This window comes from Amphiprion ocellaris, chromosome 13 (assembly GCF_022539595.1).
Source record: "Amphiprion ocellaris isolate individual 3 ecotype Okinawa chromosome 13, ASM2253959v1, whole genome shotgun sequence".
Taxonomy (NCBI): Eukaryota; Metazoa; Chordata; class Actinopteri; family Pomacentridae; genus Amphiprion; species Amphiprion ocellaris.
This window is the reverse complement of record NC_072778.1, coordinates 19,476,757-19,489,133: the sequence shown is the minus strand read 5'-3', so window position 1 is coordinate 19,489,133 and position 12,377 is coordinate 19,476,757. Positions and strand designations below refer to the sequence as shown.

At 46.2% G+C, this 12,377-nt stretch overlaps 1 protein-coding gene across 3 annotated transcripts; it reads right to left on the bottom strand.

The window, feature by feature from the left end:
- Window positions 1-2,381: 2,381 nt before the first annotated feature.
- On the bottom strand, window positions 2,382-11,469 carry fgf18a (fibroblast growth factor 18a). 3 transcript variants are annotated; one of them, XM_023283748.3, is made up of 5 exons: window positions 9,847-11,469; window positions 6,339-6,378; window positions 6,043-6,223; window positions 4,246-4,352; window positions 2,382-4,103 (listed from the first exon to the last, which is right to left on the bottom strand). In XM_023283748.3, the coding sequence occupies exons 1-5, from the start codon at window positions 9,876-9,878 to the stop codon at window positions 3,834-3,836; spliced, it is 630 nt and encodes a 209-aa protein (XP_023139516.1). In that variant the 5' UTR covers window positions 9,879-11,469; the 3' UTR covers window positions 2,382-3,833. The 3 variants fall into 3 exon arrangements, with proteins under 3 accessions (XP_023139516.1, XP_023139515.1, XP_023139517.1); XM_023283747.3 differs by having other exon boundaries at window positions 2,382-4,106; window positions 9,847-11,468; XM_023283749.3 differs by having other exon boundaries at window positions 2,382-4,106; window positions 6,043-6,220; window positions 9,847-11,468.
- Window positions 11,470-12,377: the final 908 nt, after the last annotated feature.

Genomic DNA, 12,377 nt, shown 5'->3' with positions numbered 1-12,377 from the left:
TTCATAAAGTGAGTGATTGTCAGTATTTGATTTGCATCTGTTAAGTCACAACATGAAAGCCAGCTTTGATTCCTTTGTAGGCAAATTTCATGAGTTGCAAATTCATTGTGAAGATGTTTGTTTCTATGCACATCAAGAAGACTTACCAGTGTGCAAAAACTTCATTTCATAACTAAGCGTATACAATTTTGCCATGTTCATTTAAGGACACGTGTTGGTGAAACCTTACTGTGTGATGGTATTGTCAGTGTATTAGCAATGGCCACCAGGTGGGAGTATAAACTCACCTTTCTCCCACAGTGCAACATGTTTATGAGACTTTGGCTGTGACTGTTGGTGAGCCAAGTTTGGAGTCTAAACAACCTGTTACAGTAGATCACATACTCAGTCTTGTAAACACTGTAACTGTGAAGGAGGGATGTATATTTGAAATGTTTAAAGTGGTGCATTTATAGCAGAGCTGCGTGTAGTGCAGCTGAGTTTTATAATACATTTGTACAGTTATTGTGAAGTGTGTATTCTCCAGGAGAAGGAGGGAGGTGGCCTGCTGAGGGGGTTGGTTTCAACATTTCTGGGTTTAGTTCAGTATAGTAGAATGTTTCAAATTCTGGGAACAAGTTATGTGGGATGGATTTGTGCTTGGTGGAGCACCATTAATATATGATGTGTGTATGTGTTGGATATGGGTGTGTGTGCTTCCTCTGGGTCTGTGGGATTTTGGCCCATAATTCCTGCAGCTCTCAGGTCACAGCTCCGTTCTCACGCACATATTTGGCATTCCTTCCCCGACATGATTACCATACACCTTCCACTCTGGGTTTGGCTACACAGAATATTTCCATCATTCCCGAGTGGAACTGGAGCAACGTTCCAGAAATGAACAACTCGCCCCACCACCGCCGCCCCCCTGCTCGCTCTTCTTTATCCCACCCCCCCACCCCCCACCCCCCAGCGCAGATTCCTGCTGCCTTGCAACAGGAATCCTCTGGTACAACCTTTTTTTCCCCCTGAGTCAGCTGTTTGTGTCTGCCGACATGATTGGGTCATTTGGCAGTGACATCTCTTCAGTGACCTCCCGCTAGGATGGGGAAGGAAGGGGAGGGATGGGGGGATAAGAGCAGGAGAGATGAGAGAAGAAGCAACTATGAAACTCTACCTCTATACCGCCCGATCCACTTTCACTGCTCTCTCTGACCCTTCATCCTGTATATTAATGGTAAACTTGACAATGTGGAGGTGATGGTTGGTTTCTGCACAACAACTGATGCTTGGCAGTTTTTAAAGGAATTACCAAAGGTTCCTATGTGTGGCAGGTAAATCTTAGGTATATAAAACCCAGTTAGTTTAACGTCTCAGCTACAGTAACTAATTCAGCCCAAACTGAAAGCTATGAAAACTTGATAATCTGCTCCACTGAGGGCTTACAGTGTTTGTCTCTATTAGAAGTCTGCTGGTCAAAGAACCTCTCCCAGTTCAAACAATGAATTGTTGTCAAATTTCATATCTTCATAGTTAATCCACTACCTGACTGGAGGAAGAGAGTGAATTTCTTGACATTCTGCTATTGACCAAGGGAACCTTGTCAAATCAATAATGCAGTTTTGTAGTAATTTTGAAGCCTGCAAGCAGCGCAATCTTTTCTGAGTAACCTTCATCAGCGATAAATCTGTCAAAATTTGTCTATAAAATGCAAAAATATGAACAAGAATGCCTATTAGGACTGGGCAATATGGATAAAATCTATTAAGGTAGATTACAAATCATTTTCAAAATATTTATAGATATCGTGATACAGAAAATGTTAAACTTAATTCATAAAATGACCTATGTGGTGCTTAAAAAAACTAAGGTACTTTGATGGAAAAATCCTGCAAACTTGACATTGCCATAAGTGAGTCATGCTCGTTGCTCACAATGATTTAATACAAACAAGTAATAAAGGGTGAGTCTGGAACAGTGTGTGATGGTTGCCAAAAATGTATATTATATCATAACATGTCATATATCACCATATTGCCCAAACCTAATGTCTGTAAAACAGCTCAACATTACCCAAACTAGAAAGTGATGTCTAGCGATTGCTTCTTCTGCTTTTTTCAAAAACCAAAAGACCATAAATTCAAAATGATATAAAGCATAGAAACCATCGAACCCTCTTATTACAGCAGCCGGAGCCAGCAGATGTTTGGCATTTTACTGAATAAATCACCTAAATGATGAATCAGTTACTGAAAAGGTTGCTGATTAGTATTTTGTCGGTGAACGTATTGAGCAGCCGGCCACATCTGAAGCATCTGTAGACTTGAATCTCTCTACATTAAATTCATTAAACAGAAAAGAACAGGTGACGAGGCAGTTCAAAGAGGCTGAGACACGAGAAATGTTTCTGTAAGGTTTACTGAGTCGAGAAAGACTGCTGCACACAGAGCTGAAATAAATAAATGAAATAATTTTATCGTAATAATTATAGTAACCATCATAGTAAGATTGCTTATTTAGGGTTTCTGTCTTCTTTTATATATATATAATATATATATATATATATATATATATATATATATTTATAACTTTCAATAAATTGTTCCCTTTAATATTTTTTCTCCTGTGTGTATGCATGAGACTTTGGTTTGTTCCACTGAATGTCCTAGTAGCAGCACTCTGTATCCACGGTATCGCACAGGAGCATCATCCCCTGGGTCGTTTCTATAGCAATGCTAATAGAGAAGGCACCCTCCCCGCCGGGCTTGCCCCTGCACTCATCACCCTCTGCACCTGAAGGCTGAGGGTGTAGTGTCCTTGGGGAGGGGGGCAGGGCATGAGGAGGAGTCATGAAGAAGGTCTCCAGTTGTCTTTGGTTGGTCGTCGGTTTGGTTTGCTGTGATTGGCTGGCTGTTTTTGGTGCAGCTTGGTTTTTATACATTCCAGTTCCTAAAGCTTCAGTCCCTGCGGTGAGTTGTCACGGGTTCATGCAGGGACTGTGTGGTCCCTTTCCAGAGTCCCTTGTGATCCAGCTTCACTCATGGTTGTTGCACTCACTCGTACAAACACACACTCTAACATACATTTCCTCATTATCGTCGTCTTCTTACAAACATGCATTTACTCGGTACGTCACTCGCTCCAGCATTCCCTCATTCATCCTGTAATCATCCACCCTGCCATTCATCCACAGTCTCACAGGTTCTCACCAATTTAGCAGTGAGACGAATAAGTGCGTCACATGTCAACAGTCCATTATTGGTCCATTTGATCTGTGCAGATCACTTTATCCCTTTGTCCACTCCACCATTTTCCTGTCCTCTCCTTCCTGCTTTCCCTTTATCCGTAGGCTACACACACACTCTCTTATTTAGTCAGTCTTTCCCACCCTTGTTCTCTCTGTATGGTCCAGTTGTAATCCCATACTTGACATCATCCACCTGGTCAACAACAGGAGACATGAAGGCCTTGTGGTTTTTGTGGTTGTGGAATAAAGGCTTTTCTAGAGCCTGGGACTCTGGCTGCCCTTCAGGTTCTCTTGTCAGTCTTTGTGGCCTATGAAGGGAAGCAGACCAGATCCAAAGAGCTTCCAGCATCGGGCCATTTATCGTCCAGTTGGTCCAGTGAGGGAGTTATAACTGAGAGGAATGATCACTAACTAGGGGGCTGTAGTGGCAAATTAGGAAGAGTAAAGCTAAACCCCATGAATGATTCATCAACTTTCTGGTCAATGTTTGTCCCAACAAAGAGAGGTGTTCAATCATGTGCGACAGAAGAGATGACTAGGTTAGCCATTGGCAGGCTCAGGTCAAGGCTTTGGATGACAAGACAGTGGGTGCTAGCGTTAGCCACTACTAGCGGGGCCCAGTAGCGCGCACCCTCTTGCCCCGCTTGCTGATGGTGGTGAAGCGGAATGGGGTGGTGAAGTCAGGCTGCTCCCCAGGTGGGAAGCGTTTCATGAAGTGTACATCCTGCTGGTTGGGGAGTGTGTGGGGGCCACGGCGAGGACGCCCTCTTTTAGTGAAGCCGACATACCAGCCCGTGTAGCGCGCTGACATCAGAGCTGTGTAGTGGTTTTCCAGAACCTTTTCCACGAAGACGCAGTCGGCGCTGCGATTGCTGGCCTTCTGAGAGAGCAGAGAAACCCCAGGTATATACACACACATGCACATACACAAACGCACAGAGAAACAAAGAGAGGCTGGTCAGGAAACTATAACATAAGATATTTTTGACTAACATGCCTCTAAAAGAAAGAAGTCTCACCTTTCCTACTAGCTTGCCACGGCGGTTCATGCACAGGTAGAAATTGGTTTCTTTGCCCCGGATTCTCACCTGGCTACCAAAGGTATCGGCCTCCACTACGAGCTGGGCTTGTGAAGGGACAGACAGAGGGACAGACAGACATTAGAGCCACAGGTAATGTGGAAAAGTACAGTATGTAGTTGGTGTTTAAAGGATTTCTTCATGAGTTTTAGACAAAAAAATAAAGGTATCTCAAATTCAGAGCTTTTTTACTTGTAAACAATCACTTGACAGCCCTACTGCCAAATAGTGCAGATTTTCAGCCACCATTAAATTTACAAAGCCTTTTCAAACTAGATAAGGCATTCAAGCTGAATCACAGTTTTCATAGTTTCTATTAAACGTGCGGATAAATCACAGACATATGTAAATGTCTCCGGCTGGACAGATGGTTGTCAGATAAGGCCGCTCTCACACATGGATGAGGCCACTGACCAGAAATGGGCCTTGTAAAAGAGATAACAGCCGAGAGTAGATGGAGCACGGTGGGCTGCAAGGAGACACAGAACACTCGCACTGAGTGTCTGTGATACTGTTGTTTTAAGGTGTGTGCATGTGCACTTGTGCCCCGTGTGTGTGTGTTTGCGTGTGTGCAGGTGCACGCGTGTTCATCCTTCCAGGCAATACCGCTTCACTAACTACACATCTTTAGAGAGCGTTTGTGCCTGTTTAAAAATAAATCCCTAAAACGGTTCCTACATGACCTTAGTCAACAAAGGGGTCAAGAGAAATCAATACCTCCCTCCCTCTTGCCCTCTTCGTCTCTCTTCCCCCAACTCTCCTCTCACCTCCCTTCTGCTCTTTCACTTCATGTTTATATCCTCATGCGCTTACTTCAATTCTTCTCCTTCTGCTCATAGTTCCTTTGTGTAATACCTCATTGACATATTTGGTCAGCTTTAGGTAGATTTTTCATCTTTTAGGCAGTATTTGGCAAAAAAACAGCAGCTTCCATGCCTGCAGCCTTATCTTTGGCTTGAAGTGGCACGCAAGCGACCTGACATGTTTGTGAATGGGAAAGATTAGCAACTTCTGGACCACATACAGAAATACGAACTCTAGCTTTATGGCTTGGCTTTCTTCTCCCCATTGATTCTATGTGGTTTAAGAATGGGTTAGCCATCATTACAGACGGAGAAGGTGGAAAGGAGGAGGGAGGATGTGGGGGATGGACAGAGAGAGTGTTAGAGGATGGATGGAGGGAGGGAGAGGAGTCCTGCTGTTTTAAATCCAGAGGAGACAACAGGGAGGATGAAAAATCAATGGAGGGATCGATGAAGGAGATGAGTTTCTAACACTCGGTCCAACACTCTACCTGCCAGGCTTCTCCCTCTAACTCACACTTTCTTTCACTAACACCTTCTCTCTCTCTCTCTCTCTCTCTCTCTCTCTCTCTCTCTCTCTCTCTCTCTCTCTCTCTCTCTCTCTCTCTCTCTCTCTGTCTCTCTCTCTTTCTTTTGCTCTCTTGTGAATCATTGAGTCAGCAGCCAGTCGATGAGGCCTTTGTACTCCCAAGACAAGCTCCACTGCCCCTCTGCCAAAGCCTGGGGAGGCATGTGTGTGTGCTTTTGTGAGTGCGCCTGCACAGTTGCATTCTGTCTCCGTTCATGCACGCACTTGGTCAACCTTAAAGTCTTTGTACTTGCAGCTGTTAGATGATGTGCGCTTGCATGTATGTCCAAGCAAGCATCTTTTCCAGTGCAGCATACATGCACATCTCAGTGTGTTTTCCACTGTGTGTTTGTGTGTGCGTCTTACCATATTTGTCTCCATCTTCTCCTCGGGCGCTGATTCTGCGTCCCAGCACCTGGACATGCTTGCCACTGGTGCGGCTATAGAGCTGGTAGACTCTGTGGTGTCGCCGACTCATGGTGTCTCGCACCTGCGTCTGGTTCTCCACATGCACACTGAAGTTGACTCCATCCACACCAAGTACCTGCTGGAACACCCCCAAACACAGTCGCGAACACACTTGAGAAACTGCACGTAAAACCAATGCACAGCTTGTCTTTTATACCACACAATCAGCCTTTGTCATGCATACTGACTCTCACCTGTAATGGATTGCACATCACCAGCAACATCTGGATACATCTGGAAAAAGTAGAAACAGATGAGTTTAGAAATATGTAAGCAAAATTGAATGTTGGAAGAGTCCGGCATGACACCATCATTTCCATCTCTTTCTTCTCTGCCGTTCTTTCTGCTCGACATCTCATTTCCCTGCTGGGTGATTACTCACCACCACTGGGTGTGCAGCTGGCACAGTGACTTGACATACAGACAGGCAGATGTCCAGGGATCGGCAGACAGACAACACCCAGAGCAGTGTTTATAGTAACGCTACCAACCTTCTGTCCCACTGATCCCACTTTCTGACCCGTCTGTGACTTCTGCCACACCAAAATCTGGCCTGCAAATGACCTGATTGGACCGTAGTGAAATGGCAAACATGCCGAGACATCTAGAACATGTTTTGGTTTGCACATCTGAGGGAGTGGGCTGCCTTATTTGGCTGCTCCGTCTATGTAGACAGCTGGGCTGGACTACAGGTGTACACTCTGCTGTGATGTGGCTTTTGAAAGCAGCTGACTGCGGTTACATTTAGAGATGCTATGAATAAGGGAGAACATTAACCACCAAAATGTGTGGAAAGAAAATTTATTCAGGTTAGTGGTGATGTGGCATGCAGACTTCTTGTATATTGTCCATATGAAAAGATAATGTGCTAGTGTATTATTTATTTTTAGTTGTCCATCTAGCTGGGCTTTTACAGATATTTTGACTGAAACAGCTGGTTAAACTTATAATTAAAATTCTTCTCACTTTGTCACATTGCTTAATTGAAGTTTAGACCTTGACCTTGGATGTATCAAATGTTATTTACAACTTTAGTAAGGGAGTGATTGTGTTGCGCAAAATATACTTTGGCAGTCCTTGAACTGCTCTGAATTAGTGACTGAAGACTTGATGAAGTTCCGAACCAAGTGTGTGGGCTAAAAAGCAATTCTGTGAATTTTGTCTTTCTCCACCTCATCTTTTGCTATCTTTGCACATCCCTTTCTCTCTCTCTCTCTCTCTCTCTCTTGCTCTCTCTCCGATATCTCTCTTTTTCTGACTTGTTGTCCTCCCTATCGCTCCTCTAACTTATCTCTCCCTCCCCGTCTCTCTGTCCACTCCACCTTTGTCCTACCGTTCCCTGCCTCCAATCTTCCTTTATGTTTGGGGTTAGCGAGGCGACTCCTCCACACTGTCATGGGCATGCACACAGATGTGCAGATGTGTGCAGGGTGTATATGTGTATACAAGTGGAGCAGGCAGCTGACAGCTGGGCCAAAGCAAAGACATACGCACTGCTGAGAGAAGGAGATAGCGAGGAGAAGAGAGAGGTAGACTGAGAGGTACACAAAGGTACAGGGAGAAATCTGGACAGAGGAAGGTGATGGAAGAATAAATAGAGGGGAGGTGAATCCAAAGACGACTGATAGAGAAGAAAAGAGGTTGGAGATAAAATCAGAAAGAACAAGCAGATGCACAGATGTGAGGTGGAGGAGACAGGGTCGAAAAACAATGAGGTTACACATCCCAAAGGAGGGAGAAGAAAAAGTGGCAAAATGAGAGACAGAGGTGTAACCACAGAGCGCAGACTGATGTGAGAAATAGACAAAAAGATGGATAACGGAAAAGAAGAGGACGGGTGTTCAGCTCATACATATTGTAACACATGTCACTGCCATCACAAGCCTCTTGTTTCCTTTCTCTTTTCATCCTTCTTTCTCAACATTTCTTTCCCATTGCTGGTGTGTTGGCTCCTGAGTCCATCTAATAGATGCAGACATCCTGGGAAATGCAGTAGAGTCGTTGGCCCTCACTTTTTGCCTGCGCAGCCGAAAAAACCTGAGCGCCTGTGCATTGTGAGGACTCTCAGCTGTTAAAACATCACGGCTGCACTGCCGCCGAGGACACTGTAGGAAAAGTGCCTCAGCACTGGATTCCCCCGCTCCCACAAAAACCACAGACACTCCATATTATGCCAGCCACAGAGAGAGGGGAGAAGGAGAGAGGAAAGAGGGAGACAGGATCGGCCGGCGGTGGGGGAGGGATGAGAAAATGAGAAAATAAGAGAGCGCAGAGTAAAAATTGGGGAGAGCAAAGACAGAAGGAGGTATGAAGAGAGGGAAAGCCCGGTGCGCCTTGGCCGGCTTCCAAAACAAGCAACAATCTGACATCATAAACCTGCGTCCCAGCAGATCTACCATATGGAGGCTGTGGTTAGACTAGGAGGCCTCAGCACCGAGGACTGGGCACCGATGTGGAGAGAGAGTGGTCGACCTGGTGGGACTTGACACAGAGCAGCGGTTTCAGCCATGTGTAGCAGTGGTTAACGTGGTAGGCCAACACTGGAGCAGTGGGCTTCAGCACAGAGCAAGAGTTTCAGATGTTCTGCAGTGAGCCTTGGTTATGAATATTGGTTAGGCTGGTGGGTGTGTGAGTGGTTTCAGCAGTAATAGGGCCTACGGCAGAGCAATGGTTGGAAAAGCAGAAGGCCCAGACATGGAGCTGTGGCTTTAGGTGAAGAACAGTAACAGGTTGTTGTGGCTAAAGGCCCTTGGCTTTTCTCACTGGCTGAAGAGACTGAGTTGGTAAAACAGCATGTGGATAAAGAAAAGTAGCAGCGGTGAGACTGACAGGTGAGAAGGGAAATCAGCGGAGAGATGATTGGCTCTGGGAGACCTAAACGAAAACCAGCAGACTAAACAGTGAGACTGCTCCTCTTCAGATACTGCCAAGGGCGCCATCATTCATCAGTTATTAATTCATATTTTTTATCTGAGTGAGTATCTGTGGGGAAAAAAAGGGGGTACGGGCAAGACAGGAAGACAGATGTAGGCAGTTATATGGGTGAGTGGAGAGGGTGAGGGACATAGACAAAGAGAGAGAGAAAGTCAGAGAGACACCAGCAGCAGCAGCAGACACCCTGTCCAGGTTGTGTAAGGAATGAGAAGTATCTGAAGATGACTGCCATCTGGGAGAAATACAGCCGACACAAAGGAAGAAAAATAAATCCCTTGGCTTTTAACAAGACACACCTCAAATGGGCAAACCGAAACCCCCTGAGTCTGTATCCTCCTCCCTTAGATTTGCTCTTGGCACTTTATCATTTTCCTATCCCACTAGATAAAGCCTATGTTATTTGACTCAACTTCTGAAATATTTTTAATAGGAAAAAACATTTTCTTGGCGATGGGAAAATGGCCTTTTCTAAGCCAGCCTGGCCATCCCTGAAGTAAGTGCAGATGGTGATGGAGATGTTTATGGCAGGTTTTATGAGTAACACGGCCCTGACTCTGACCCAGTGACCCTGAACTGTCAGCCAATCAAAACAGGGCCTTCCATGACATGTTTTCTGTGGGGACTGATGAGGAGTGATGTAATCGCTAGACACTGCAAACCTCCTCTCCATCTTATCCATCAGTCGCTAAGATTATTCAGAAATTTAATTTAAACAAATGAAAACAAAGCTAAGACGTGCGTGGAGAAAAAAAGATTTAAGAAACTTACAAGACGGTCAGCGTGGAAAGAAGGGACCACATTGCTTCCCCCCTCCACTATGGAACTTGGCCCAGAGACAGTCTCCTCGCTTGGTCTGAGCCAGTCCGACAGTCCGGAGAGTTCCCCTCTGTGTTCTGAATCCTGTGGATGTTGTGAAGAGTCCAAGAGTCAGTGGACACTCCTGTTGGCATCGGCGGCGGCGTGCCCCGGGTTCCCCGGCGTGGGTAGGTGTGCAGGACACGGGCAAGGTGGGGTGCGAAGCAGGGATAACTGTGCCACTGTGACCGCCGGGCAACCTCGAACAGCTGTCCAGACGAGTGGAAGGACGGATGGGCGGGGGAGCAAAGGGTTAGGACTTTAAACGCTGACGCTGCGCGTGCCCGACTAGGAGATGAACAGGTGAAAGCGCGCCCACGCGTCACAGATAGCCAATTCCAATCGACCTTGTTGAACCCCAGAGTGATGCTTGGCCCCGTGAACAGATGCGATGCGTGCGTAATCTTTTGCGTAATCCAATGCGTAACGTTTGGGCGCAAAAGCAAGCTTCTGGTCTCCAAAACGAATAGTGCAGTTGGTGAGATGATAAAAGAGTGTTTGTCCCGCCACAGACAGCAGCAGGAGGAAGGCTTAGTCCCAGCAGAGCGGGGTCAGAAGCTGGTGAAGGTGGGCTACCTGGACTGGCTGGTGGAGTAAACGGCGACCAGGAGAAGGGGGCTCCGCGGGCGCAGGGTAATGCAAGGCGGCCTGGGTCATGTCTGCTCACCCACGCTGGCTCAACGGATGTGTGGCTCAGGTGACACCGGCCGACAGTGTTCGACAGACAGGGTGATAAGGTCCCCGAGCGGTCCAGCTCAGAGGGGTATATGGAGAGTGCTGAATGAGAATGGGAGGGGATAATAGAGGGGAAAGAAAGACGAGGGAGGGAGGGGTGGCTGGAGAGGATGGGAACAGCTGTGACTGGGTGGCGGACTCAGCCACCCGCGACACGGCGAGGAAATGACAGCCGCACTTTGCACCTGATTTTCCGGACTTCCCCGCTTTCTTCAGCCGCTGGTTACCGCCTGGCTGCAGCAGTCCTCCCTGCGCCCTCTCGACACAATACCTGCCAAAACACAGCACGATGACATCACCTCCAAAATGTTTGAAGGGGGAAAATGCAATCCGATCTTTTTATTTATTTTTTTAAACGTAGAAAGTTTAAGCAGTTTCTCTGAAGGGGGAAAAACACCAAAGTCTCCTCGTTCCGAGAAAAAAAAACGAACTCCGCGGTGCAAGAGAAGAGGAGTCGAGCTCAGCCAGTTTGTGAAGGAATAAAAGTTAAAGCGAGGCGCGCTGGAAACGTGTTTACTCAAAATCACACTGACAGATCGACTCCCAGTCCAGAACCTGCACCGTCCCTCTCTCCCTCGTATATCTGCCTCTCTGTTTCATTCAGACACCAGGGGAGAAAACGCAAGACAGAACGCAAAAAAGAACCCAGCCGTGCGCTTTTATCCACTTCACTGGTATTATGCAGATTCTTCTCCCTTTCAAAAAAATTCCGAGGTTTCTTTTCATAAAAAGCTCTTCTTGAGGGGGGCTGCACAGGAGAGGCGCGTCGGCAGGCACAGACCTCACTCCAAGAAAAACCAGAACAAGATTTTAACAGACGCGGATCAATCCTCCCTCCCTCCTCTCCTCACTCCCTCCCACCTCTCTCTCCCTCTATCTCTCCCTCTCTCTCACACACACGCGCGCACACACACACACACACGCACTCACACACTTATTGGATCAAAATGGGATTAGTCAGTCGCTATGCGATGCCGACAAAACTTAGCCTACACTGCAAAAATATTCATTTTAACAAGTGTTCCGCTCTATGCGCAAACATCTGTTAATGAGGTGAGATAATTTCACTTATTTACAATGCAAACCCACTTGTTTCAATAATTGTCTCCATTTGGGCACTTTTCTTTTAGACTATTGTCTGCGTTATTCCGCCTTGTTTCAGCTAATATTTGTTTGTGGAAATTCCTGAAACAAGTAAAAAATGCATTGGAAACAATTAGAATGATGTCATGGTACCGGGAATAATTCACTTTCCTGAAAAAAACCGAAACGATTTGGAAGTGCATTTGGGTTTCTTGAAAGTGTTGAAAGAGAAAGTAGCAAAAAAAAAAAAAAAAATCCGTTTCTTAAAATCTGCAGAACACACCTGCTTTACTTAGATGCACATCTGTGTGAGAACCAAGCGGACTTCTCGCCCTCCATTATCTCTCTAAAGATAACCACACTCCTGCAGCCTCAGTGGCCTCACAGTCAGGATGGAGGGTAGAGCTCCCTCTCGCACACGCACGCGCACGTTCCTCAGAGACGCCGCGCTTTCAAGTGATGTATTTTGACTCCCCATTTCATAACTTTTAAGTTAAACCTTAAGAGGGAAAAATGAAAAGGAGAATGAGAGACAGTCGGGAGGGAGGTATGTAAGCACGGACACGGATCCAAAACGAACATTTCTCAGGGATTTCGGCAGCAACGCCCGCTCTGCGCTCCCAAAA

Excerpts from the sequence above, each read along its gene's own strand:
- fgf18a (XM_023283747.3), bottom strand. The coding sequence starts at position 9,878 with ATGTGGTCCCTTCTTTCCACGCTGACCGTCTT. Across the intron at positions 4,353-6,042 it reads AGAAGATGGAGACAAATATG|CCCAGCTCGTAGTGGAGGCC; the intron begins GTAAGACGCACA and ends TCCCTTCACAAG. Across the intron at positions 4,107-4,245 it reads GTGGCAAGCTAGTAGGAAAG|AAGGCCAGCAATCGCAGCGC; the intron begins GTGAGACTTCTT and ends CTGCTCTCTCAG.